General features: G+C 42.0%; 1 protein-coding gene across 7 annotated transcripts in view; it reads left to right on the top strand.

The window, feature by feature from the left end:
- Window positions 1-27,552, top strand: part of IL1RAPL2 (interleukin 1 receptor accessory protein like 2) — a 340,252-nt gene that overhangs the window by 21,884 nt on the left and 290,816 nt on the right. The window contains exon 1 of one of the 7 annotated variants that reach the window (XM_072929108.1): window positions 25,842-26,040. The exons of 5 other annotated variants lie outside the window; for them this stretch is intronic. In XM_072929108.1, the coding sequence (XP_072785209.1) occupies window positions 25,893-26,040 (148 nt within the window). In that variant the 5' untranslated portion in view covers window positions 25,842-25,892. Of the gene's footprint in view, window positions 1-25,841; window positions 26,041-27,552 lie in introns of those variants that run through there. One more of the 7 variants, XM_072929107.1, reaches the window with a different exon arrangement.

Raw genomic sequence — 27,552 nt, 5'->3', positions numbered from 1 at the left:
GGGACTCTGCAGGCTCAGCTGCACTCTGGGCTCCATCTGTGCTCACCAAGTCGCTGCCCTTAGATTTTCAGCAGTACCAGGAGCTGCAGTTCTGTCCTCAGATGAGCGAGTAGCCCAAAACACCTTTGTGCAAGGACACCTCAGTGTACAGTCTAACCAGATGTTCATGTTTATTTAAGGAAATGAAGGTCCTATCATCACACTGTACAAATACACATAAAATTTGAAGGCAAAGTTGTTTCACGAATTAAAAAAAAAAAATTATTTTTTAATATTTGAGATTTAATTTTCTGGCATGTTGAAGATAGAATTGACTCATTATTTGTGAAGACTGATGTTAATAAAACAGATCAGATTTTTCACAAGGCAGCAAGAGTTGTTCTTAAATTTAAGCATTATGGTTTTGTTTTGCTGGCACTCTTGATGCACTCTGTGATCCTTATTTGGATCACAAATGTGCAGAACCACTTCATGCACCCTTATGCTGTGTTACATGTTCAGAATAATAGATGTATGGGTGAGTTTGGAAGGAGAGATGTAATGCGAGGTACAATCATTGATGTCCTTGAGTTATTGATAAATGCAGAAATATAATCCCATTCTACAGAATAGTGCTCATCAGAATTTCTTTTCCAGTGACACAATTTCTTTTGAACAATAAATTCCCCGAGACTGTTACATTTAATAATCAATGGAAAAGTGCTGGAACATGCATCAAAGGCAGGGTTATTCCCAGGCTCTGGAGCTGAACAGCAGCACATCTGTCATCCTTCAGGTGGGTGCCAGAAGAAGCTGGAAGATGAACACAGACTGGTCAGGTCTCCACTCTTTGTGGGATTCCCTGAAGCATTAGCCTGTGTCAAATCCCTTGGGTTTACTGCAGAGGAGGTATGGAAACTGAAAGTGGGAGCACTTTAGTGGAGCTGTGATCCTGCAAGCTTCCTTGGCTTCATGCTGCAGTGCTGTGGCCATCAGCGCTGCTCTCTGGAAATCCTCCCTGGTGTAGAACCTCCTCCAGGACCTGCTTCTTCCTCTCTTGTTGCAGGCTCCTATGGCAGAGTGTGTTTTGCTGGGAAAATAAACTAACTTTCAGGTGTTTCCAAAACACTTGCTTGTTCTGGTACTTGTGGTTTAGAAAAGAAAGTTTGAAACTTAATCCAAGAAAGTAATTGCTGAAAATTTGAGCTCTTGAATGTATTGTTTGTTTTTGTTGTGACCTTGAAAATCTTGCCCTATTATATAAAGGCAGAGAGGTGTGAATAATGGTGTGGGCTTAGACATAAGGAAGGAAATTAGGATGTATATCACTGATGACACATTGGATATAGTATTTCCATTCAAAATGACATCTGTAATTTTAGGGAAATTGGGGACTACAGTGGAAATGCACTTAGGAGTGGAGTGTTTCAGCTTTATTGGAGCAGACTGAAAGCTGAAGCTTTTTGGCTGACTTCTGATATAGGTCAACATAATTCCTATTTGCTGTGACTTTACATCATATTATTTACAGCATTATGATTTTTTCATCTGCATTGGATGATTAAATTTGCTCTTTACCACTCAGTGTTTATTACAAAGGTTTTTGTTCCAACTGTACAACATACCTCTGACTTACTGCATGAGAGATAAAACCTAAATCCAATGACCTGAGATGCCTGGCTGCAACTGTTGTGGACTTTACAGAGGGAGACAGGTCTATTGAGGAAGAAATGTTCATTATTAAATCCCATTTTAGCAGCATTTACAAATGAACTGTTCCATTTGCTGTCCTTCATGAAGAGCTATAATTGATAGTTTTCTCTGAAGGATACAGATCCCATGTGAACAGTTGGTTGTTCAGAATGCTGTTGTGTGAAGTCACTTGCAGAATGTGTCACCAACTTGCTTCGTGTTGTAGTAAGGAAGACTCCTGATGAGTTGTAGCAATTAGTTGTCTTTTGGAAAAATATCTGGTTGTTTTTTTTTTTTTTTTCCCTAGAAATGAAATACTGGGTAACTTGATAATGAGAACTTAGATAATACAAATTCTACAGTGTGATTGTAGAATGGCTTGATAATGTCACACACAGTTGAAATGTTCCATTAAGTCTCTCATTGGTGTGTAGATATGATCATCTTCAGGAAAGGGAAGTGGTTTGTTTTTTCTGGGGATTCTGGGTAAAGCCATCCTCTAGAGTATTTTCACAGCTACAATTGCATGTTTTTCACGTTTATGCCAGACAAGTGCATTCTTTCCTGCACATAGCATTGCTCTTTCAGAATGATAATGTGTAATACTTATAAAAATGAGATCTCCTTTAATAGTTTTATTCTGCACATGAAAGTTGTGCATTATCAGTGTAGTTACTTAGATAATTTAATGCTCTTTCCATGCTTTACTATGGTGCTTTCCAACAGGGAGCTGTAAAAGGTAATTTTGATCTCCTTAAACTTTATATAGATTATTAAGAAATATTTTCTTAATTGCAGAAGAGGGAATTCTAGTTTTGCATAATCTAGACCCACCTTTTAAAATCGCATTAAAGAGGTAAGGGAAGAGATGGGAGCAGTCAGTCATCTTGCTGAGTGTTCAGGAGTTTGTGAGCCTCAGCACCCGTGGGTGGTGATCCCCAGCTCTGGAGCTGTGCAGCATCTGGTGACAGTGTCAGGTGCTTCCAGAGGCTGGGAGGTGAGAGGGAATAAAACCATCAGTGCTCCTGTGTAAGCATGGCACTGGCTCTTCCAGTCTGTCCTTTGAGATGCCATTAAAGGTCTTTCGGTGCCCCAGACACTCTAGGGGGAGGGAGGTGGCTGAGCTGTCTCCTTTCCAAGGTCCTGTTCCCTGGCTCAGCTGCACTGGGATGCAGCCCCTGCTCAGGGTGGTCTCAGCAGGTGCTTCTCCAGCTTCTGTCCCACTCCTGCTCTAGGGAGCTGGACTGGGCTGTGTCATGTTCCATGTTCCTCTCTTTTATTTTATTATTTGAGAAACTTTCTTTAGAGTAGAGCATGCTGTAATATGCCAGGAGAATTAACCAGAGGAAGTGTCTATGTGAAGTGAGAGAGGAGCTCATTAATTGCCTAAAAATTAGGCAGTTTCCATCTGAGTAATTGGTGTTGGCTGGCTGGCCAGCCTTCCACAGTCTAAGAAGTAGCTCATTAGTAGAATACACACAGATGGTACTGTGCTCTGAGGTACTTAAAATACACAGGGAGAGAGCTGTGTTAATAAGCCAAACCTGTCCTTAGCCTCTGTGACTGAGTTTTCTACAAGCAGCAGAGGGAATGGTGTCATTTGGTAAATATTATTAGGCAAATGCATTTCCATAAATTTATTTAGTTTTCACTTTTTTTTTTTTCCTGCAGATAACAGATTATGATAAATACTTAGAGTAATTTACTGTTTCTGGAAAAATTCTATTGCAATAATAGACTTCGCATAACTGCTTCATTTCTTCAGTAGCTGATTTACCCATATAATTGCCTAGAGGGGGAGATGTATTCAGAGCCCAATTTGTATTTGGAATATATATAGATTTTTTGCTCTCTGTTCTTTCTGTGTGCAGGTTGTTAACAGTTAATTCAAAGTAAGACTTTTTCCTAAGCTGAGTCCCTTCCACAAATGTTAATGCATGACAAATAAGGAACTGTCCACCTGGGAAGATGGTAAATGCAGGGCCTGGAGGAGGCTCTGACAGTGCTGGGGGGTGACAGGGCACTGTGGCCTCCTCCCAAACAAACTGCCTGTGCCACTGGGCTGCACAGCCCGGGGAGGGGACATCTCTGCTTCCCCTCACTTCAAAGCTCTGGGGCAAACTCAGAGGTGATAATAAGCATGGCTTCATTTTCAAATGGTGGGCTTTTCCTCTGCTCCTCGTGCCACGTGTCCCTTGAATGGAGAACTGCTCCATCCCTACTCTGGGCCATCTCTTTTTTGCCAGAGCAGGGTCTGAGCCCCTCTTAAAATTAGTGTGCTTGACTGTGAGCAGTGAGACACTTTGTTCACCCCATCTGCAAATTCGGAAGCATATTGACTTTGCGTTTAAGAGGCTTTTACCATTGAAACTGGGCTGGGGGAGAAACAGTCTGAGTTTGGTTTCCTATACAGTTACATTTTGTTTAGAGTTGCTTTTTCTATCAGTGCTTGCATGTCTTTGTCATGAACTGTGACAAATTCTTTCTGATGAAAGAATTTAATGTTTCCCTTGTTGATGCTCTGCAAGCACTTTGTTGCAATTTCAGGCGGTGTAATTTATGTTGCTGCTCTGCTCTATTTTTCATTTCTCATAGATTGGATGTCTGTTATTGGAGTATATGTTGGTGTCGAAAAGAATGGTTCCACCTCAGCTTGATTAGTCTCTGCATTCCTCTGTGTGTGTAAGATACAGAGCCACTTTGGTAGATCTTTCGGGGTTCATTTTTGGTTTTGTGGAGTGTATTTTAGAAATACTGCATGCAAGTGTTTTGAATGATGCTGTTCCTCCCTGAGGTAGAGTACTATTCATTTTAAATCCTGCCTTAGGCTTGGGTTAAATCCTTGGCAGCATGCATAATTTTCACACTGCACTAGAGGAAGCAGACTGTAATGAAACAGATTATTTTGTGGAACTCAAATATTTGAACCGGAAAACATTGAAGAAACAATGGAATACACTCATTGGGCCAATGGGATTCAGTGCTTCCAAGGTCATTTAAAGATAAGCAGGCTATTTAAGGCTATGAGTAGGAATGCAACTTAGAGGTGTATGGAGAGATGGGAGCATGGGATAGATGTCATACAGGGAGAAGCAGGAAGGATTTTTGCAAGGATGTGTATAAAAGAGTCAGATTTGGAAGAGAAATCTGAAAATATTTACTAGATTGTAGATTTGGCTTTAATGGGGTAGTGGGGTTTACATGGACAGGAAACCACTGAGTGGCATGATTTCCAAGGAAATTTCAGGAGTTTGGTTGCAGTGGAATTCCATAAACTGTTCAAAGTGGCAGTGTATGCAGTTCTGAAAGCAAGAAGGTCTTTTAACTGATTATGTTGAAAAATAGCAGTTTTCATTTTAGCTTTCAAATTTCAAGGTAATTTGATAAGGTTTACTAGTAACCCTAGGCTGTGGGGTTTTTTTTCCCTGCCGTAAAGCTATTGAGTTTGGTGGAATTAAACTAGAAATTAGAAAACATGACTGCAAAGCAATGTGATTGTTTCTCTCTTCTGTGTGCCAAGCTTCTGCTTATTTAGTGTGATTCTGCAAAAACATCCATTGATTTTGGTTATTCAGCAGCTAATTACCTCATAACCCACAGGATCAAACATCAGAGCTGCTTATTTAGCCTGTAACAACAATTCTTACTGTGGTGCCCAGTCGTGCTGGCACTTGCTGCAGGGAACCCCCCATTCTCTGTCCTGGCGAGGTGGCAGCAGAAAGGTCTCCTCCTCCTCTGGGCAGCAGCTGCTGTTTAGTGAGCACCTGATGGCTGTGATTGTTCTGGAAATGTGAAGCCTTTTAAAGCTGGTTTTTCCCTGTTGGTGTAATTTGCTGTGTGCCACAAGTTGCTGAGGTGAGAGCACAAGCTGGAGGAAACCAAGGTATCAGTGGAAGGCTCTGACAGGTCCCTCCCCTGCTTCCACCTCAGGCATTGCAGTGGATGTAAGTGGAGAGGAAAATACAGATGTGTCAGAGTAAACCCCCAGGAAGAATTTTTGCCTTTTCTAGTAGTGCCATGATGAAAATTATGCTGCATTGCATTCTGTAGGGACCTGGCTCTTCATTAAAATAAAAGTCAAGCATGTCAATGTGGTAGCATGTCAAGAGGTGTGGCAGCAGGAATTCCCCCAAAATGACACCTTGGCTGTAGTTTGACTAAACACACGACAAATTGTTTAGTGCAAGCTGAATTCAGACGTGCTGTGCGGATTCCTTCAGAGCATCCACTTGAAAAGTCCTCCAATTCTAATCCATTTGGATACCACGGTATTGTTTCCAAACACAAAATCTGAATTTTAATTGCAGTTTTGTGGCCCACAAGAGAAAAGTAATACATAACTACTGTTATTTCAAACAAAAATCCTTTGGGGGGGATTGTAATTCCTCAAACATCTTTAAGATTCTCAACAACAAATCAATACTTTTCTCAACAATTATCCTTGGAAGCCTTCCAATTAGATATGATATGAAGAAACAAAGCTGTGGTGGTCTCCAGCTGAACATTGCCTGTGAAACTGCCTTTGCAACTTGAAACCTAAATAAAATTGTAAAATAGAACTTGACTGTATCAGTAGGCAGCTCTCTTTTGTCAAGTACATATGGGTATAAGATGGAGATAAAATGATCTCTGAGGCTGGAATTGTTGACTCATTTAAACTAAATTCCCATGAATTGGCATAGTTTCTCTTCTGTATTTGACTGGAGCTCTTGAGTGCTTCAGCTGTATGAAGGATGAGCAATACTTTAATAGTGCTAATTGGAGGGCTATAGCCTGTCCTAAAGTGGTCTTTGAACATAGTGATAATGATAAAATATTAATCTCTCAGAACATTAATTAAGATTACTTATAGACATTGAGATCACTTTGAACAGAAGAGCAGAAATACTGCAATTCCTGGCAGGACTATGTTAAAAAAATTTAGACGCAAAACTATATTACGGATATTATTTATGATTAACTTTTAATGGATTTGTGATGATTTGAGTGACTAAGAGCTACACTAGGGGTCAAGATTGCTTGGTAATTCTTCCACTGTGCTTGCCTGACTGAATCCACAAATTAACATAAATCTGCAGGAAAATACATGCAGTTGCCTGGCCATATCTTAGTGGCCATCTCAGTTCTGGCCTGTTCAGTTTGCAGCAGCAAATATATATATGAAATAGGTATATTTAGAGACAGCTCTTGGAGAAGTTTGTTGTGATGGAAGAACCCAGTGCTGTGTAATGAGTGTTCATGTTCTAGTTTCTGGAGCACTGTGGTTGGATGTTGCTAAAATGGCAGCAGTGTGCACATCTGGCCATATAAAGCAAAAGTGGGAATACTCATAAATAGCTAGGAAAAAATTGGTTTTGTTTCAAAAAAAATTCACTCTGCTCAACCATGAGTGTGTGAACGATGCCTCTGCCAAAAATATTGTCAAGTCTGCGTTGTTAGGAGGAATAAGATTGGAAATATCCATTGTCTGCTGTCATCACTGTGGATGTGAAGAACCAGGGAAGGCCAGTAACAGCTTTTTGCCAGATATATTCCTCAGGACACTCTTGGAGACTGAAGCTGAAAAACAGACTTCTAGAAGCCAGGTTCTAGTACCTTCTTCAAGCAGTTTCATGTGAATAAATGGAATTAAATTGCCATGGAAGCAGGGGATTTTTAATAAGGTGAGAGAAACCCAGGTTCATGCTTTCAGCAATCACAGAAAAATAATTTTATCTTAATTTCTAAGTTTTCTTCCTGTGTTTAGTCATCTAGTCTGCCTTTGTTTTCAGCTTTCACAGTTTGACTTCAAGTCCGTGTAGTTTGCATTGCTAGCTGACAAAATAAAATGTGGCAGCCTCCTAGAGATATTAAAGGATCCCTAAGTCAAGAAGGATTAATGAAGTCTCTGGGTGAGACTGTAAATTATGGCTGCTTTCTTCCATAGTCTTTGATGGCACAGTCAGATATTTCTGCTCCCAAGTGCTATTGCAAAAGCATCACTGATGCTGTCCCTTGGTCTGGTGACTTTTTTGTCTCTCCATGCTTACAACAGTCCTTCAAGCTGCATCTCTAAACCAGAAAAAAAAGGTCAAAAGCCCATGCCTATGTTTAATTCAGCTGATTTAAAATGCCTGAGTTGAATTCTGTGGTGGTGCACTGCATTGGAAAACTGTGAGAAAATGTCTTCTGCAGTGGATCACAGAATGATGATAAAGCACTTGAGGTCTCCTTGGACTTGGTGGGGTCTCTGACCTGTTACACCTCAGCAAGAATTCAGTCTGCTGTGCCAGCTCTGAAGGGGTTAAAGACTTTCTGAAAGCTTCTGAATACTAGAGCAGTTATTTTCCCTGTGTAACAGTGAAAGAATGACTATGCATAATTTAATTTTGTACCTCATAAATTCTCACATATAGAATAATGCCAGAAGCATTTGAAGAAGCTTTTTTTACAGAACCTGTGTTAAAACTCTGACATAATCAGAGAAAATATGTTGATTCAAAGAACTTTTAAAAAGCTCCATCTTGACTTCTGCTTTTGTTGTTCTAAAAACACATTATCATGATTAATTTGTTATTCTTCTTAAAATCTTAAACTCTCCTTTAATAAGATTGTGCTGATAGCAAAGCCTCATATGCTGCTGTGATTTCTTTGTATATTAGTTAAGAGCTACGTAATTAGAATGTAAAAGTAATTCTCATTTTGTAAACAAATACACTAAAAACCTCTCAATGGATAATGCAGTTTTGCCATTTAATTTCTGCAGTAGTAACAGAGAGATGACTTTGTTGTGAGATCCATCTAGCAGTACTAATACATAGATCATTGCTAACTAAACAGATTATTGGAAGAGAGGATAAATTTGGGTTTCAAAATGGTGGTGTGAGTTCCCCTGACATGTGGGAAACAGAACAAAGACACTCCAGGGAGACTGTGTGTTTTTCCTGTGTTTGTACATTTTTTGGATGCTCCCTGCACTACTTGTGTTTCTCTCCAGGGACATACTTGGTTGTATCTTCTCTTTTCAATTTCTGTAATGAAATGAGGGGCTCCAGTGTTCCTGTCTTTTCTGAATCAGAAAGCAAAACGTTAGGGAGAAAAGGAGAAAAAAAATCACAGTGTGACTTCTGAGAAGTGCTGAAGGCTTTCCTACCTTTCAAAGAAGAGTAACTCCCAATTTTTGTTGACTGCAATACATTTTGAAATACCAATCCTTTAAAAAAATGTGGCCTTGAGTTCCTAGGACTTGCTGTGCAATTGATGAGGGTTGCAGAACCTAAGCACCACTGAAAATCAGATTTATCAGTCATGCTCACTGGTTTCCTTTGATGGAAACAATATGCCTTGGGGAGTTTAGGGAGCTTTACTTAAAATTACAGCACCCAAATGAAGAGAAGTTTCTGTTAATTTCTTTGTTTCTGGTGCTGTTACCAGTTTCTTTTCTTCAGAAAAGAAGTTGAGGCTCTCCTGTGAGAGCAGGCACCACAGGCTCACCTGGAAACCCTGAACCCAGACATGGCCTCTCTCCCCAGTTCTGTGCTGGAACAGATAGCCTAGAAAGTGAGCCCTGCTTCTAGTGCTCTGAGATCTATTTACTGGGTGCTGTGGCTTAGTCTTTACGATTTTCTTTTTCTCTTGATTCTCTTGAGAGACAACAAAGGTCCTTTTTTTTTTTTTTTTTTTTTTTCCCATGCAAGAAGCATTACTCAGGATGGAAGATCTTAAATTAGAAGGCTGTACCTCCTCTTTTGCTGCTTTGACTTCATAAACCTTCAAACCATATAAATGCACTTTAGGGTATAGGGCTTTGGTAGCTTCTTTATGCTGAAGGATGCTAATGTGTGAGGTGTTACTTACTGGAGTAACTAAGCTTAAAAAAAAAAACAAAAACAAAAAAACAAACCCAAAACCCAAACAGTAGAGTGACTTCTTTTAAAGGGCCAATGATATCTGTGTTCAGAATTAGAAATTTAAACTTTGAATGAGCTGGTTTTCTTCTTTAACTGCAGTACTACCTGGAGGAAAGAACCCAACTAAGTATGGAGTGTTACATTCTGACACATATGGCATTTGTTGAAAGGCTGATACGGTACACAAGTGGAATACAAGAGCTTTGCAGGGACACGTGGAGCTGCACCTGGCTCATTCACAGCCTGGCTCTCTATGTGCTGTAAGCTCTTGTTCAGGAAATAGAGTTCCTGGGCTCGGCACACACTCGCTGAGTTTGGGGGCTGCAGATTAACTTCATTGCAACCACTGAAAAGGTGAACCAGGACATAGCAAAAAACTGGGCAGGTTATAAACTGTATAAAAGAATGAAGCTTGCAAAAACATGTTTGTTTCATGGGTGAGGGAAGGAAGGAGGAGGAGAAGAAAAAGTGAAAAGTTTTCCAAAGATGATGGCTGTACGAGGACTTGCAGACTGGATAGAAGAGTGCTGCTGTACTTGAGGAGAGTAGGGATGTGCTGTTCCTCACAGCCTGGCTTAGAATCTTGGGCTATGTCCTCACAATGCCTTGGGGGAAGAAGGGAACTTGCTTCTCATAACACAGAAGCTTTGGTTGAGCCCAGAGCCAACCAAGGTAAACAAACAGCTCCCAGCTAGCCTTGAGCCTTGGCTGAGTATCCCTTCACCCCCCTTCTTGTGGAGAACTGCAGAACAAGGTAAATAAGTAGAAGTTGGAACTCCTGTGAACTGCACCCCAATTGGACTTATAAATTACTCCGCACAGAGGTAGAGGAGAGGACTTACTCAATGAAAAGCAAAGAGATACTGAGGAGATTAGAAGGGAAAATACAAGCAGATGACAATAGGAATCTCTTGTCTAAATATAAAATGGGGTTGGGAAAGCAACTGAATTTTTCCTGACTTTACAGTTTCCATTCAGACCATTTAAATATTTTTTTTTTTCTCTCGGCTGAAGCAGGGGTTTAGTTCAGTGTATTCGAGGCAAAACCTTTATGCAGCTCTTGTTGGCTGCAGGGGGCATCAGGGCACAGTTCCTCCAGCTGAAAGACACCGTAGTGCCTGCGGGGCTTAAGATGCTCTGGAATCCCCACCTGTCTTCATGAGCATCGCTGCATGCCCCCCTCGGGCTGTCAGCAAACACAAATAAAGGGCAGATTCCAATTAAAAATGCACGGGGTCATTGTAATGTAGCTAAAGAGGCTCTCTGGGTTGTACTGCTGCCAGCCTGGTGCCGCTTGCATCTCGGTGAGATGAACTGAACGGAAAAGCGAAGCTTTTGTTGTTTGGGCTTTGCTCTCTGTCGTTTCCAGCTCGCTCCAAGCGAGGCTGAGCTCCCGAGGGTTGGGTTGGCAGCTCCGGCCCCCTCTGCTCCCCTCTGCCCTCCGCAGGGTCCCGTGCTGGGGACAGCCTGGCCACGGCCAGGGACAACCCGAGAGCAAAGGGCTCCTGGTGTCCCCATCAGGGCCAGCTCTGCCCAGGATCCGGGACTGCTCTGAAGGGAAAGGGGATTTGCATCAGCAAAGCAGAGCAGAGCGCTGGTTCTTTGCCTCAAGCTGGTTCTTTGCCTCAAGCTGGTTCTTTGCCTCAAGCTGGTTCTTTGCCTCAGGCAAGCTTTCCCCGTGTTTGAAGGGTTTGAGCCTGACGCTGGAAGGTCATTTGACTGGCTCGCACATTTCGGCAATACCTGAGTGCTTGCTGGATTTCACTGTATAGCTGCTAGTCGAGGCAGAAACCAAAACTGAAGTATAATTAATATATAAAAGCCTCTTTTCTTTGCCTCAGGCTTTTTTCTAGTTTGTTTGTTTCAGTACGTTTCAATGTGAATTTCTCTTGGTTCACTGACTCCAAACCAATGGCTGGCATCAAAACATGAAGTATCACAATAACTTTTTCTTTTTTTTGCCTCTTTCATGTGTGACTGCCTCAGAAATGGTGGCTCAGAGCACTAGAAATGCCAGCTACAAGCAGTTCTGGGCTGCAGCTCTCCTTTTAGGGGGAGAGTTGTAAAAAACCTTTGGTAGGGGGGGATAAGTTGTTTCTCCTGGGTGCAGGGGACTGTAGCGCTGACTGCTGCTATATCGAAATAGGGTTGTCTCCTGGATCTGAACCTTTTGCTGTATATCACTCTAGTTTATTGAAAAGAGGTGTTTATTCCTTGAAGGTTTTGTGTATTTTATAAAATAAATAGAGGTTTCTTCACACAGGTTTGATTAAAAAGAAAAATCAGAGCATCAGAGAGTTTATACGGTTTTTTTGAGGCATTTCACGTGAGTTCACACTTGGTTAACTTAAATACATCTGCCCAGTACATTTAGATGTAACAGGTCAGTGAGGTTCACTCTGATTTTCTTCTTGACTTGGTTAAATACATTACTGCAGCTTAAGGCCATCAATCTTAAATAGAAACTCGGGAAATGAGATGAATGAATGGGGGATGCTGGTGATTCTGCTTTATGGGAGCTTGTGGGGTCCCAACAGGGCCAGTCAAGACTCAGGACTTGTGTTTAATAGGAAGCTTTGCATACTTTATATTTAGTTTAATTTCCAGTTCAAAACAAAACCTCACCTTTCCTCTAGTTAGAATTATGTAAATTTTTCAAAGGTTTTACAAATGGGAAATATGGTTTTACTTTAAAGACTTGTAATACTAAAGGATTTCCAAATGTGGGATTTCCAAGTGCAGAACTTTTCTCTATGGCTTTTCTTTATGTGAATTTGTTTTATGTTATTTTGAAAAGAGGCCCAACACACCACAAAATAATTTTTTAAGCAGGGAGGAAGACCAAAAGGCAAAATTCTAAATTTAATCTGGAACTGAACAATTTTTTTAGGACCGAAAGGTTTCTATAAGTAAGAGTTGCTTGCAAGTAGTTTTCTCAGTAGAATTAAGAAACTGTAAAGGGTTGACTCCATCAGCAACTTCAACCAAGATCCGTGCAGAAAAAGCCATCTGCCTGGCTCTCGAATTGCAGTCTGTGCAATGATGCTGTGTTTCAGCGGGGATCAGTGTCAGTGTGAGGAAGGGCTCCCAAGAGAAAGTAAAACGTGATATTAAGAATGTCAATATTTCACTTTCTAAACTGAAATTCTTGGTAGTGTTGAGGTAATCCATATGTCTTAATCAGCTCCTGGTGTTTGAGTGGGAGGAAGCTCACACAGTAACTAGTTGAGGAGGAGGAGCAGTTAGTCAAAATAACTGCTTTTCTCCCTGAGGACTTTTGGGTTCTGGAGATATTTAACAGATGAACTAGCAAGAGCAGCTGTCCCGAGGGAATTATCAGAGAGGCATTTACACCATGGATCATATAGATTGCTAAATGAGTGTTTTGTCTGCACAGGGCCCGAGGTGTGATAGCACCGAGTGGGTTTGGGGGATTTTCCTGGCTGTTGGGATTGCCAGCATGGCAGTGGAGGCTCTGACAGCATGGGCTGGGCCTCCTGCCCCGTGGTCTGGAGGGAGATTTGGGGACAGGAATGTGATGGAGCCCCAGCCTTTTGAAGTGACACTGAGGTACAGGTCTGCAGAGCCAGGGGGAGGGATGCTGTTGTGCCTCTGGGGCTCTTTGCTGCTGTTGGGACTGCAGGAAGGGTAAGCAGAGCACCCATGGCTGTTCAGCAGCTCCTCTGCTGCCTCTCAGGGCTGGAGCTGGGTGGGAATTCCAGTGTGTCCCCAGCAGGTGTGGGGCAGGAGGTGCCCCTGCTGCAGCTCTGCCTTCTCCTAGGGAGAGAGCACCCCTGCATCCCTCACTCCTGCAGCACTGGGTCACTGACTGCTGCTCTCCTGGGGCAGCTCCACTGCCACAGTGCTTCCCTGCACACCTGGGAACGGGCTGCTGCCTCCAAATTAATAATTTAACTGATTATGAAGGCATGTTGGCAGATACCATAGTACCCGTCAAATCTAACTGCCTGTAAATTTAATTAGTGTGCAAAAACCAGCCTTGGAATATACCAAAACTTAATTAGTCAGCAACTTAAGGTTGTTAGCACACTCTCCAGGGTAATAATATCCAAAAAAGGGTACATGAAGGCTGTGATAAAATAATTAAAAGTGTAAGATCCTCATGGCATGTTTTCTTCAGAGCTCATCTCTGCTGTTTATAAATCAGTATGGAGGAATAAGAACAGCAGCACCTTGGAGCTGAGCTCTGATGTGGATGTCTTCCCTCAGTGGTGGGGAAGCAATTAATTAGCAGGTGTGGTGGCTCAGGTCTGGTCAATCCCATGCAGAGCTGAGCCTGTCCCAGGGAGCTTCCTGTGCCTTTCACCATCATGTGTCAACCTGCTGGTGGGAAAACCCATGGTCTTCACAAAAGTATGGACTGGTAATTAACAATTTGGGAACCATGGAATGGCTGGGGGGCTTTCTAACTGGGCTGATGGGGAAGCCTGTAATTAATATATTAAGTCTTTTAAATGAGGTAATTTGGGAGAGAGAATAGAAACTCTTCAGGAGCATTATCAGCAGCTTGAGTGGTGGTGATTTGTCCCAGGCATGTTCCCAGAACTTCAGGCATCATTGTGGGTTACCAGAGTGGCTTTGCAGCAAGGGACAATGGCTTCCTGCCTGGGAGGAAAGCAGGTTTGCAGTTTGTCTGCCATGCAGTGCTTGCAGGGAGAGAAGGATATGTGGCTGGCACCCAGCATTACTGCAGGGAGGTTTTTAACACTGATGGGGAAGGCATGGTGTAACAGTGACTCACTGCAGGTTGTTTGAAAGGAAAGGAATGGGGTTTAGTAACACTGAGTGTGCCCCATCTGTCACAGCCCAGAGATGTACACACTTGTCTTCCCAATGTTCTGCTTCAGCCCTAAGCTGCTGCAAAATAGTTATTCCAATTACCTGTATTTTTGTGGGAATAGCCTCTCTTGTGAATGGAATATGGACTAAAGTGAAAGGAACAAAATTTTCTTCAAGCATCCCTGTGCCTGACTGTAGTTGGTTGCTAGATGCTTGCCCTCTGAGTGCTGCTGGTCTCTCATTATCCCCATACATCATGGGGAAAGAAGGAAACAATTAACTTTATGATCCCTGAAAGAGTATGTAAAAGTCAACAGTGTCTAAGAAATGTCTGGAGGCTGAAACCACTTATCCACTTACATTCAAAAAATGAAAGAATTAATAAAACATATTTTGGCTCCTCCATTCCCGCTCCACATAGCAAGACAACAAATTCAGTTCCTGTGTCCTGCAGACCTGAGGGAGGAGGTATTTTGGAGACACATGAAGCTCCCGTGCTGCCAGAGTCAAACCTGGGTACTTGTGGCATCGATCTCGCCTGGCCAGACTCTCCCAGGCAGTGCAGAGCAGGGGTGGTGAGTGGGTGATCTGCTCTGGTACTAGGAGAGAAAAAAGCACATTGCCCATCAGTTCTGGGTTGCCCACCTGGACTGATGTCTCCAGCCCCATTCCAGAGTATGGGATTAGTGGGATTATGTTCTGGGAAGGGACCTGGAACCGTAGCAAAGAGCCTCTCTGGGCTGGTGTTTCATGGGGTGGGACATTCTTTCACAGTACAACGAGCAGCCCGATGGAACCTTGGAGAGTTTTCCTCTAAATCCTGTATTGCCATGGGGCAGTGTATCCACGTGAGCCAGGGTTTGGTTTTTGAAAAGTTGGTGTAGGGATAAAACAAGGAGGAGAAGCAAGGCTGGGTGCTGTGTGTGTGCCTACATGCAAGCATACTTTCCTCTGGATTTAAGACACCTCTGTTGAGGTTCATTTCATTTTCTATAGAACCTGAAAGCTCAAAGCTGATTTTTTTCTGCAAAAGCTCTGTACCACAGGCACAAGATTCACTTACACCTCAGCCTGGACCTGCTGAATAAGATGATTTGTTGACAGTCTTCTGCCCAGTTGTGTTTAGATCTTGATTTCTCCTGTGACTGTCTCATGTAACATCCAGCCACCTTAAAGTCTATGCAAATTTGAGATTGACTTTGGTAAATCAGGATTTGAGGTGTTTTTTTTCATCACAGGCCTGTGACAAAGTGAAGAATGGCTGGCTGGATTCAGTAAACCCCCAGATTTCTGAGAGACAGACTGCACACTGCTGAGTGAGCTTAATTTAATGAACTGAGGGATGCCATGTAATCTAACTGCTTATTATGTTAAGAGGCAGCAGATAATCTAATGATCCACAGGTGGCTATTTTGATTTTACTGCTTCAAGTTAAATATGTGCTTAACTCCACCCCACTGAGCAGTGTTTGTCCCCTGTGCTGAAGTGGTACAGAGCTTCCAGCTCCTGGCAGGATGGGGCATCCTCAGGCTTCCAGAGATCTTTATTTCTGTGACCAGGAGCTCTCAGTTTTAGTAAAAAATGCTAGTGATGATGTGCTCAGGAAAGCTTACTGAAAACCAGCAGATACTATTTTTGTATTTTTAGGAACACCTGGTACTTTTGTGCCTTTTTATGCATGTATAGGTGCTCTGGAGAAATGCACGTCATTGGTTATTTATATTTGTAGAATGCTTATGTATTTTAAAAAGTACCTATTCACAGCCTGTAATCAGGCTTTAATCATGGCCTGTAATCACAATCAATAAATTAATAGATTAATTAATAAATTAATGCCAATGAAATATGATTTTTCTATTGACTGTATGTTTATTGATTTTGGTGCCTGGAAGTGCCAGCCTTTTTGTGGGGTTTTTCTTCAGAGAAGCAAGCTGAGTTTTAATGAAATTTGTCCCTAGAACTTGGAAACACTACTCTTCAGTGTACCCTGCTCCCATTTTGGGATCACTAATGTTGTTGATGTAAAACTGCTTTCAATCTTTAACATAAAACTCAACTTTACTTTTAATTGCTTTTGGTTCTGTTCAATCTAACTGTAATAATTTCATTTTTTGTTTAAAATTTCAATCATACTCGCCATATGGCAGTCATCATTTATACATAAAAGCTACTTGCTGTTTTACCTTTGGAAATCATCAGGGCCTTCACAGTAAGAACTTCCTAACCATCTGCTCCCCTCTCTGGCCTCGTGTTAATGTGGACATCTGCAGTTGTGACTCCAGGGTTATTAAACAGCAATGTCCAGTCAAATGCCCTTGTGCCTGGCTTTCCAAAATTCACTTCTGCAGAAAGCCTTAACTGCAACAAAAGCCCTTCCATTTGCAGCTGTGGTGGGCAGGCCTGTGCCCCCCTGCAGGTCCTGCTGCACACAGAGACAGGACAAGTGGATTTGGCTGGGGGGACACGGCCATCCCAATTAGCCACGGGCTCAGATTGGTGTCCTGTAATCCTCTAATGCCAGAGAGGCTCCAGCGTTAGACCCCATGCTAATCCATTTTTAGAATGTGCTGCATGCATAAAGAAGATTATGCCATTTAAAAATGAGCTAATTATTTGTAGTTAATCAGAGCATCCCTCAAATTACAGAAGAAAGTGGTGTAGGTTGAAATCCTGTCCTCGATTAAGTCAGCAGCCAGACTCTTCCTGGGTTCGGTGATGCAGGATGGGAGTGCTGGAGTTCACTTACCCTGCCCCTTCACCAATGCTGGCTGCCTCAGCTACAGCACACCCTGCGTGGCAGGCTTTGGGCTGTTTTGTTTGATTTTGCTTTTTTCTATTAAAATATTGTATGCGAATGTTTGTCAATAAGGAGGAAGAGGTGGCTCCAAGTGATCTACTGTCTTGCAGGACCTGAAGACAATGGAGCTAATCAAAAAATTTGAATGTCTTACATTTCTAGTGTTCTGAGACTTGGCACTCTTCATCTGGGTGCTGTGTAAATTGCAGATGAAGACAAACCATTAATCTGAGCATATATGTTTATTTTAAAAAAAGGAAAAGGAAAAGCTAATTCAATTCTGTGGTTAATGTGCTTTTAATGATTATCTTTTTAAAAGGCAAATATTGCATACTAGAGCTGTTAATTTTTTTATATACATTGTTGGAATTGTATTCAGCCATAATGACAATTAGACTTAATGCATTTATGTCAATAATGGTCTATTTTCCCTAAAGCAGAATGCCTTTAAGCACATGCAATAATTTTGCTATTGAATAGCAAAAAATCTTGGTAAATGATTCAGGTAATATCTTGGGCTAAAACTGATTCTTGCACACATTAGTCCTTTTAAATGACACAGCAAGAAAACTGTTCTAAGATATATTTGTTTAGTGTATTAAATAAGGCAGTTAAAAGCTGGGATTTCTGATAAAAGCCCTCTGTGTTTAGTGGCCCATAAGCATAAATAAATCTTGGTGAGGTGTTAAGGGTTTGGGGGTAGAAACCCTGGGCTGGCAGGTACAGCTGCTAAAGGGTTGTTTCCCCAGTTTGTCCCTGTCCCACACGGCAGGATGAAGTGTCAGACCTACAGAAAAAGAAATACATGTGTATATTAGGTGGTAGTAATGGAGAGCATTTTCTCCCTCAGTTTCTTTATTTTTCTTAAATAATCAGTCACATGGATTTGATTTCTGAAGTAGATGAATTTCTTTATGCAAGTAGTCGGTAAGAAAATCACTGTAGGAAGTTACACAAATGATCAATTTGGGTTACCAATGTGTCTGTTCAAGTCTGCGCAGACATGAAAATGTGCATGCATTCTCTGAAAAGAGATCAGTGAAGGAAAGTGTCAGAAATGCTTTTTCAGTTTTTGTTCTTGATCAAGTTTCATAAATATTTTAATATGAAGTATTTCGTTTCCGATTACCTCAATGTATGGATTTTTTAGGAAAGTTGGTGATGTTTGTGTTTTTTGAGAGGATGTGGGTAGGAGGGGGGTGGCAGATGGGAAAGTCAGAAGAAGGTTAGGATATGCTTTTTAAAGGAAATGCAAATAGAAATGAAACTTAAAAATAAAAATGAAAGGATAAAAGGATTTCTGAGGGATCTGTTGGCTGAATTGGGATGCTGTGCTCTCAGACAAGGGCTGGGGGGCAGTGGTTTAGCTGCTGTCACAGGTGCAGAGCCCTCCTTGCTGGGGAGGAAGGAGTTAGGGGTTCTGGCTGGCAGCAGGTGGAAGTGAGCTGCCTGTGCTGCTCTCCAGCCCGTGCAGCTCCCGCAGCCTGGCTGTGGCTGAGGGTTCTTTAGGGAGAGTAATTGACCTTGAAATGTGCTGGGAGTGTGCAGGACAAAGTCTCTCACACTTCAGGGAACTTGCTCATTGCCAGTTGCTTCTTGTTCCTAAGCCTTCATTTAATTCCTTTCAAATGTCTCTTTTCAAAAATCCCTTTAACAGCTTCATGTGAATCAAGGGGAAATGGCAGTTCAGGTGTTAGAGGTGGCTGCTTGTCTGTGGGGAGGGCTGCACGGAAGAGAGCCCTGTGAGCAGGGATGTCCATGGGGCTTTGCCCATCTGGGATGTCCTGTGAACCCAGAGCTGCTGCTTCTGTGGGAGACTGGATCTTCATGGAGCTCCCTTCCCTTCTGTCATGTTGAGACCAGTAGTGGGGCTGGATGGAAAGTGGGAGCTGCATCTTAATTTTGTTTTACTAAAGCTTCTCTCATGTTGATTTGGACTTGAAATAGGTGCAACCACTGTCTCTGTACTGCATAATAAGAGATGAGCAGAGCATGTTTTCAAGATGGCAGCATGCTCCTAAAAATGGTTGTGAGAGTGAAGATGAGATTGGTGCATGATGTTCTCTTAGACATTGAGGCAGATGTTAAATGATCTGCATATGATTCAGTAGCCATATCCATTCAAGCCTTTGCTGCTTCTGCTGCAGCTGCTCAGGTGGATGCACTGCAAGTCCTTTATTCCAGCCCCATGGTAAATTACACAGATTTTGCAGACTCCAGTACCTGTGCTCCTTTGGCTCCTGGGCTAAGAAAAGAATAATTTGCCTAAAGCTGTGAGGTGGCTGAATACAGCATGATATCTGGGAGTGGGATGGGCGAGTGGAATGCCTTGTTCCCTCTAGGAACTCCTTGAGAGCTCTGCATCGTCTCCTTCCTCAGCCTCTGCCCTTTGCTGTGTAGAGGGCTGAGCTTCAGAGTTCATCAAGCTTTCTGTTCAATTTTAAGTCTGAAATTACTTGGCACAAATTTTTAACTGCTTGTCTCCATTATTACATTCTCACTATAAGCCATAGTGCAACACTGTTGACTATTTCAGGATGACATTTTCAAGTGGTTGTGTCTTTTACATTTTGCTTTAAAAGCCCTCTTTGTCTTCACCCGCCAACTTGTTTCTGGACTAACCCACCCATTTGTACTATGAAATAGTGCCAGTTTGTGCAGAATTATTTCATCACAGAGTCTCTTTTGAAATGGTTTAATACAATTTCAGGAGTGGAAGGTGTGTGCTTTGTCTTGTTACTTCCAGAATAAACTGCCACATTGTGATATGACTGCTGGCAGTTTAGTTAAATGAACTTTTTTTTCTGCCTGAGGTTCAGCTCCTTTTGTTTCAGCTACTCATAACAAAAACCAACAAGAGAGCTGGAGAGGAACTTTTTGCAAGGGTGTGTAGTGGTGACAGGACAAGGGGGAATGGCTTCAAATAGAAAGACTGTAGGTTTAGCTAGATATTAGTAAGAAATTCTTTATTTTGAGGGTTGTGAGCCACTGGAACGTGTTTCCCAGAGAAGCTGTGGATGCCCCATCTCTGGAAGTGTCCACTTTGGGCAGCCTGGTCTAGTAGAAGGTATCCCCTCATGGCAGGGGGTTTAGAATTAGGTGGTCTTTAGGGCTGCTTTCAATCCACACTGTTCTATGCCTCTGTGACTCTATGTGGTGGTCACTGCAAAGCCAGAAAATTGAGGCTCAGGGAAGCAAAGAGACTTGACCATTTCCATTCTGAGGAGGGATTTTGATCATAGTCTACTAAGCAGCAATTGACTCTGCTAAGGTTTAGGAAAGGAGTTCTGTAGAAGTCTGTTCTGGGTCCATCCTCTGCTGGAAGCTTGATTTAATCTTTGTGCAGAAGGCAGCAGTGGTATTTTGGGTGTGGCTGATCAGATTTTGACCAGGAGGCAGGAGAGGTTCCCACCTGGGAGCCCTCCTGAGTGGTTCCTGTTCCCAGGGATCCGTGAGTCTGCCCGAGTGCACCTTTGTGCACAGTTGCTCATTTTTCATTAGGTAGTGATTTGATTAGATAAAAATAAAAGTTGCTTGAGCATTCACTTTTGCAGTGATGCATAACAAATTTATGCAGATTCAAATAGGACTAATCTGCATGCAAAATATAAAATGTGATTACTAACCCGTATGCACCTGTACTGAAGTTTAATTGGGTACAAATATGAACAGGAAGAGAGAAACCTAACAAAATGTACAGCCTTGAATTCATACAGGGTATGAAGTAATGCAAGGAGATCCTTATAGTGTTAATGATGATTCAGGTGCTTCCGGAGTAAATTAAATCTTTCAATAATTTAAGAACACTTATTCTTTAATTTACATTGACTTTATTAAAAAAATACAGTCTTGTTTGCTGCAGACTTTTCACCATTTACTTCCTTTAGCTGTATTGTTCTAATGGCATTCAATTCATGTCCAGGATCACCCTGAAAACACAGACGATTGATTCTGATCGTGTGTAAATCAGTTGACAATGGTCGTAGTCTCCTTGACGTAAAGGAAATGTTATGAGTGCTAACAGTGCATTGGGAGGTCAGGACTTAAAGTCAGGAGAGCTTTAAAGAGCATGTTATTACTCATTTTCATAATAATTTTGGTGATGTTCAGTGATTCGTTCATCTATCACTGCAGCTGGTGTTCAAATATTAGAGCCTATCACTTGTCTGTGAAGGTCTCCGTGGTCCAGGGAGGTTGGATGTCAGTGGAAGTACATTTCAGCTGATGTTTCATTCTTCCAGGATGCTCTGAGAAGACTGTTAATGTTTCATGGTTAGGCAGAGGAGAGTGAATTCAGGTTGTAAAAGTGAATGAGTTATGAGAAGAAAAGCTGACAGTCAGTAATCCCTACCAGCTTCTCATTCTTAGGGCAATATCTGAAGGGAGACTCCAGCACTTGTGGTATCCATCTTCAAAAACAGACCCCATTTAATTTCTGTAAGGAAGTGAATAGAAAGTACTGGGGCTGGTACCATTCCTGCACTGAGAAGCTGGTGTTGCTTGAGCCATGTTTTGTCACTGAAGCCGGTACAGTGCTAGGAAATAACCCCTTGCCTTGATGAGGAGGCCTGGGCAGCAGGAGCATGGCTTGTGCATGGTGTAGGCACTCTGGTCATTAGAAAGTAATATTACTGCCTAATACTTAATTATTTCTAATAATTACTTCCATGTAAAAATGTTCCTGAGTGGGTTTCTTGGGGACCAGACTCATTTCAACGAGAGAGAAGCTGTGATGAGGAGAGCCACTCTCAAGAAAACCTCCCAAGTAAACATTGCACATTGTGAACACCAGCAATTGCAGCTGAGCCCTGCTGAGCCCTTTGGGTTCAGAACAGCTCCTGCTAAGAGATTTCTGACACATTTTGATGGAGACCAAATGTAAGTAGTGGGAATGCTTTAAGTAAACCGAGCTGACATCAAATAATCAAAACCACTTAACACTGTGACACAAAGTGACAGCATCACAGAATTTCAAAATTTAAGTTGACACTCTGTCCTGTGCATTAGTGGATACAGGAGCAAACAGCACCATGGCATGGGTTAGTTATGGAGTGCCAGGATTTCCTCGGAGTGGCTGTGGCACTGGGAGGCTGGCCCATGACCCTGGTGCTGTTTTATACACAGCAGAGGTTTTGTATACAAATGAACAAGGCTGTGAAAAGGTGCCTTGACCAGCAGGCTCCCAGTGGAGCACTGTGTGGGAGTGTGGCTTGGGCTGTTTGCTGGAATGGCTGCTGTGCTCTTTGAAAGCTGTGTGGAATGAGAGAGGGTTGGTTTGTGACTGGAGCCTTGCTATGCAAATCTATCCTTGTTTAATAAGAATATCCCCAAATTACTGTATGGGGAGCCATAGGTTCAGATTTCTCTTGAAGTTATTCATCCGAGACCTCTCCATTTATACCTATTTCTCAGAGGAAACATCCTCTATTACTTCCTTTAAGCAGTTACCCAGAATATATGCTCCCCACAACAGCTGCTACTTGCAAGAACCTACATTTTGTTAATGCTACCTTTGCCAGAAAATATTCAAAACAGAAAATGAAGAATCTGTAGTGGTGTGTTCAACTCAGCAGGAAGCTGTATTGGTGCCAGAGCAGAGTGAGACAGAATAGTAGAGTTCTGTACCAAATAAATTATTAATCTTTAACATGCAATAAGGGAAGCAGTAGGAAGAAAGAATGGCATGATCTGGCAATGCTTGCAAGCACCTGTGAGTCTTGGGGCTGTACTGAGTTTCCAAGAAATATCTTTATGTTCTAGGCCCTTAAGAAAATAACAGTGAGGGAGCCATTTAATCCATTTATCCACTGCCAAGCACAGTGCTGGCTCTACCAAGTCCTGCCACATCTTGGTTATCAACTGTTTGATCAGGCAGATGGGAAAGGGTTTTATTCTGCACTACCATCTGCAAGGTTTCAGAATTAATAGTGAACTGAAGACAAGAATAAGTTGTTCCACTGGAAGATCTGGTAATTGCTTATCAACAAATGACAGAGTGACTTGAAAGCAAAGAAATGAGAACATGCAAGTGTTGTAGGTGAATAGGCTCTGAGAGGTCAATGTTCAGGGAGTGTTTGTTGGGCCTCAAGTTCCTCTGACAGCACTGGCCCTTTCAGAAGGCATTTACTAGTGTCAGAATGGTATTTTAGAGAGGTTAATGAGCCCTCGAGGAGAATGGAGGAATTTCTTAATGGAAAAGGGGGAGAAAATATACTGATGAGAAAAGGAAACAAGAAGGCAGTAAGGAAGGCTTGTTGTTTCTGTAGTTTTTCTGTATTTAGGTGGACTCTGCTCTAGTATCTGCGAACAGACTGTGAGTATAAATGCTCCAGGAAAATGCTCTTGTATTTCAAGACAAAATACTCTGATATTCCTGGCTCAAATGAGATCATGGTGTATATATAGCAAGATACAGCTTTGACTGTGTCACTGGCACTGCCTGGGTGACGTGGCATCATCCGGCAGTGCTCTAGAACATGTTCAGGCCATGGAGGTGTGATGTGTGGGCATAACAGTGAATGTGTATTTCGAGCTTGACTTTACATTTGGGTAGAGAAAATCTGAGTTTTCCATTTTGGTTTACCTAGGGTTTGGGTTTGCAGGGTGGTGTGGGAGTACCCTGAGCGTTTACAAAAGGGAATCCAATGAAGTGCTAGAAAGTCACCATAGAAACATTAATGTGTATGACAGAAGTGTTTCTGTAGATACTTCCTGAGGTTTTAAAGGCTGATACTTTTCAGAAATGGTGAAGCACATCCAATTAATTGAAATTGGACATTCCAGAATATTAGATTTGAGTAGGTGTGTGGAGGGATGGAGATGATTTTAGATCAAGTCTTCTGCTGTAGTGGGCAAATAGGTCACATACTCTCTTCAATTTTGCCAAGATATCCTGCTCATAGGCAGTTGGATCCAGGCTCCCAGCACTGCTGCTCCATCAGAACCACTAGGCTCTGCTGACTGGACACCTTCTCATGCCCCAAAGGCTTCCATGGTTACTTGGAGCAGTGTTTTACTACTTCAGTCTTGTAAAATTGAATCTCAGTTTGCCTGGTCTTCTGGATCATCTTTCTTAGCACTTCTTTCAATGTAAATTTCTCAATCAAGGGTGACTGAAACTGTGCTGTTTCCCCCACCAACTTGTCATGTCCCATAAATGCATGAAGTCTGGCAGTAGACATGTCCAGGAGGATAGGGTACATTTCTTTTTGGCAGAAGCTTTGAGGTGGTTTTTATTTGAGTACTTTATAAAATGAAATAAATTGTCCTTTACAAGAGGTCAGAATTGTTATTAGTTCACATGTCCAGTGCTGTGAGGGAATATTAAGCAGTAATTAACCATTACATCTGTTTAAAATTCCCATGCCAGTTCTTCTTCCACAACAAAATCCTCTTGCTCACTGGCAGTTTCTGTGGTTAAATGATACTTTGTCTATCTTGTTTTGGAAGAGTAGAGAACTCATAGAGCCCTTAAAGGTCATTTTTGCTTGACAATTGCTTTGTGAGTGCTGTTGGCATTGCTCTGTAGGGTTGTCTCATCAGGACATCTGGAAGGTCTGGGATGTTCTTGGAGAACAGATGAAGATCTCAGAGTTTTTGGAAGTTCTTTGCTTCAACCAAAAGTTGCTGAGGCAACTGGAAACATGCACAGGACAGTTGGTGAGAATTTGATTAGGGAGAAGCCCATTGAGATTTTGTATCTGACTTGGAATTTCATCCTGTGTTGCTTTTGTTTTGGTTTTTAAAACTGATCACCATAGGGTCCTGTAGGGCCTTGATTTGAGGTGTGTTAATTGCTCTAGTCAGTGGCCCTATCTTTGATAGAGCTGGTCATCTTCCAGGAATTTCTTCTGTTATTTCACAATGAAATATTTAAGATTCCACCTTCATAAAAACTTTAACCAAGAAGCTACTTCTTGTCTTGGACAATCACTCTAAGTTATCCACCAGCCTCCTGGTTCTTTTCAGAAGTAGTGGCTTGATCCAGTTACACAATTCATTCTTTGTCCTTTTTCCGCATTTCCTGGATGGTCATTAATTTCCTATCTCATTGAATATCAAAATTACCTGTCCTGTATTTTCCTAGTTATCTAGCTCCCAGTGGGTAATGGGAGTTTGTAGAGGCTTTCAGTACTTAACAGCCACATTCCAGTGTGTTTTGTAAGTTCTCACTGGAACTGTTTGGTAAGGGCTTTTGTGTTGTGCTGGACTGGTGCTACATGATGTTGCACAGTTAAAAATCTTCATCAGATGCCTTGGTTTTAAGCAACCACTGAACAACATTCTGAAATTTGTTTGCACTGTTTTTTTCTCCTTCCTCATTCCCAAATATGGCTAAATTATCTCTGTTGTAGCTAAATCTTGGGGTTTTTTTTTAATTTAAAAAAATGACTCATTGAGTATTTGCAGCTGTAATGTCATGTTCTCTTATTGCTAATACTCACTGTAGATTGTATATTTCTTCCCCAGTATTGTCAAAACTGGAAGTGGGTGCGTTGATAAATCAGTTCCAATGAGTGGCAGTGGGCTCCCACTCTGCATGTCATCCTTGCTGTGAATTTTGAAATGGCATGCATGGTTCTAATACAAATTTTGTCTATGCTGTTATTTTAGTGCTATTTTTTAATGTAACATTTACGAAAACATTGGCAATCAAAGAACATGTTACCATGTGTGCTAATTTCAGGAGATGATCACAGGGCTATGTAATTAGCATTGATTAACCAAGGAGCTGAATGTGGAAGGAGGCTACTTATGAGAGGGAAGAGCAGGACATTTTCACTGCTAGACAAGGAATGCTTTACAGTATGTTAATGAATCACGACAGCTGGAGAATTCGTGAAGGCCAAATCAGAGATGATTGCTTCTGTTACAAGGCAATAGGTAGGTCACTGGGCATTATAAGATACTTAGAGTGGTATCCTGTTGTACTGTGGGAAAAGTGAGAGATTTATGTAATGGAAATCCTGTTTCACAGCTCTAATAAGCTTGTTAATAACAATTCAGTGTGTCACGGCACTTAGTAAGGATTTCAGATTTTGTAATGTACAATGAGGTGAAAGATTCAAGTGGAAAAGGAAGAAAGATGTTGCAGTGAACATTTTTTGTGCAGCAGTGTGTGCTGGCAGCAGCCTTTAAGGGGCTTTCAGGGACTGCAATTTGAAGTCCAGTTGCACAGTGTGAAGACAGGATGGTTCCACTTGTGCTGCCTCTGAGCCACCTGGCTGCCCTGAAAATGTGACTACAGTAATAGAGAATTTGGTGGTGGGAAAAGTTTCCTTTGTCAGTTTGTTACAAGCCATTGCTGCATGAAATGGCATGTCCTGAAGCTTTTCTGAGCTCTCATGGGAAATGCTGTGTGCAAACAACTCAAAAACTTGTGTGCTTCCTCCCTCAGTTTGTAAACAGGGTGCTGTGGGTGGGATTTGATAGGTGCAGGCTGGTTTTCTCTCCTTGGCATTCACCCACCTGCAGATTGATGCTACCACCTGGGAAAGGGGCAAAAATTTAGGGTGTTGAAATCTCGGAATGAGTTTAGTGAGTTGTGTATCCCCTTGCAGTGGAGATCATGCTATGCAGTGGGTACCTAACTCATTCATGCTGTAGGAATGCCTGAGTTACTGTTTGGGTGAATCTACCCTGATGCAGCAGCCATGAAACCTTTCAAGAACTCTAGTTCACCACCCAAATGAGCAGAGTGCCTCATTCCATTTCCCATCTAATCCTCCTCAGGCTTGACTGTCCCTGTAAGTTCTTCAAGGGCCATTCAGATCTGCCTTTCTGCTCAGACCCAAAATCCCAATGTCAGGGCAATTCCCAAAGTCAGTTGTCTCTTCTGGCCATCAGAACTTGTCCATGAGGATCACTCTTTCTAATGGATGTTGCATCTGGAACTGACCACTTGTGTATTCTACACCAGTGTGAAAGTCTTATATTTTTACTGTTTGGTGTCATCATGGCACACACCAGCATCTGTATGAATCGGCACAAAGCTGTCTGCAGAAGGTGCTTTTGTTTCACCTCTTCACTTGAGTTTTGAATCATATATATAACCACAGTTCTGCCCATTCAAATGCTGGTTCAACACTTCAGTAGTGGTTACAGTTTTTCACTTGTTGGTCTGTCTGGGACATGATATGACATCTGTGAGACATGAAACCTCTAATAACTGGAGAGCAGCCTGGAGCAAAACCTTGCATGTCTGAACAGCTCCATAGCTGCAGAAGAGGGAAGGGAATGTAAGTTTTCTGGTCTAGGCTTTCTGTGACTGATTCTTTTCTCCTGATTAACCCAGCTCTTGGGATCTCGCAGCAATTTTGTGTGTCAGAAACCCAGAAATTAGGCTTGTCTACAGAGGGCAAGGGCTGTGGTTTTTGTTAGAACCTGACTTCAGTG

Source organism: Taeniopygia guttata, chromosome 4A (assembly GCF_048771995.1).
Source record: "Taeniopygia guttata chromosome 4A, bTaeGut7.mat, whole genome shotgun sequence".
Lineage (NCBI taxonomy): Eukaryota > Metazoa > Chordata > Aves > Passeriformes > Estrildidae > Taeniopygia > Taeniopygia guttata.
The sequence above is the reverse complement of the archived record's forward strand: the minus strand, read 5'-3'. Positions and strand labels throughout refer to the sequence as shown.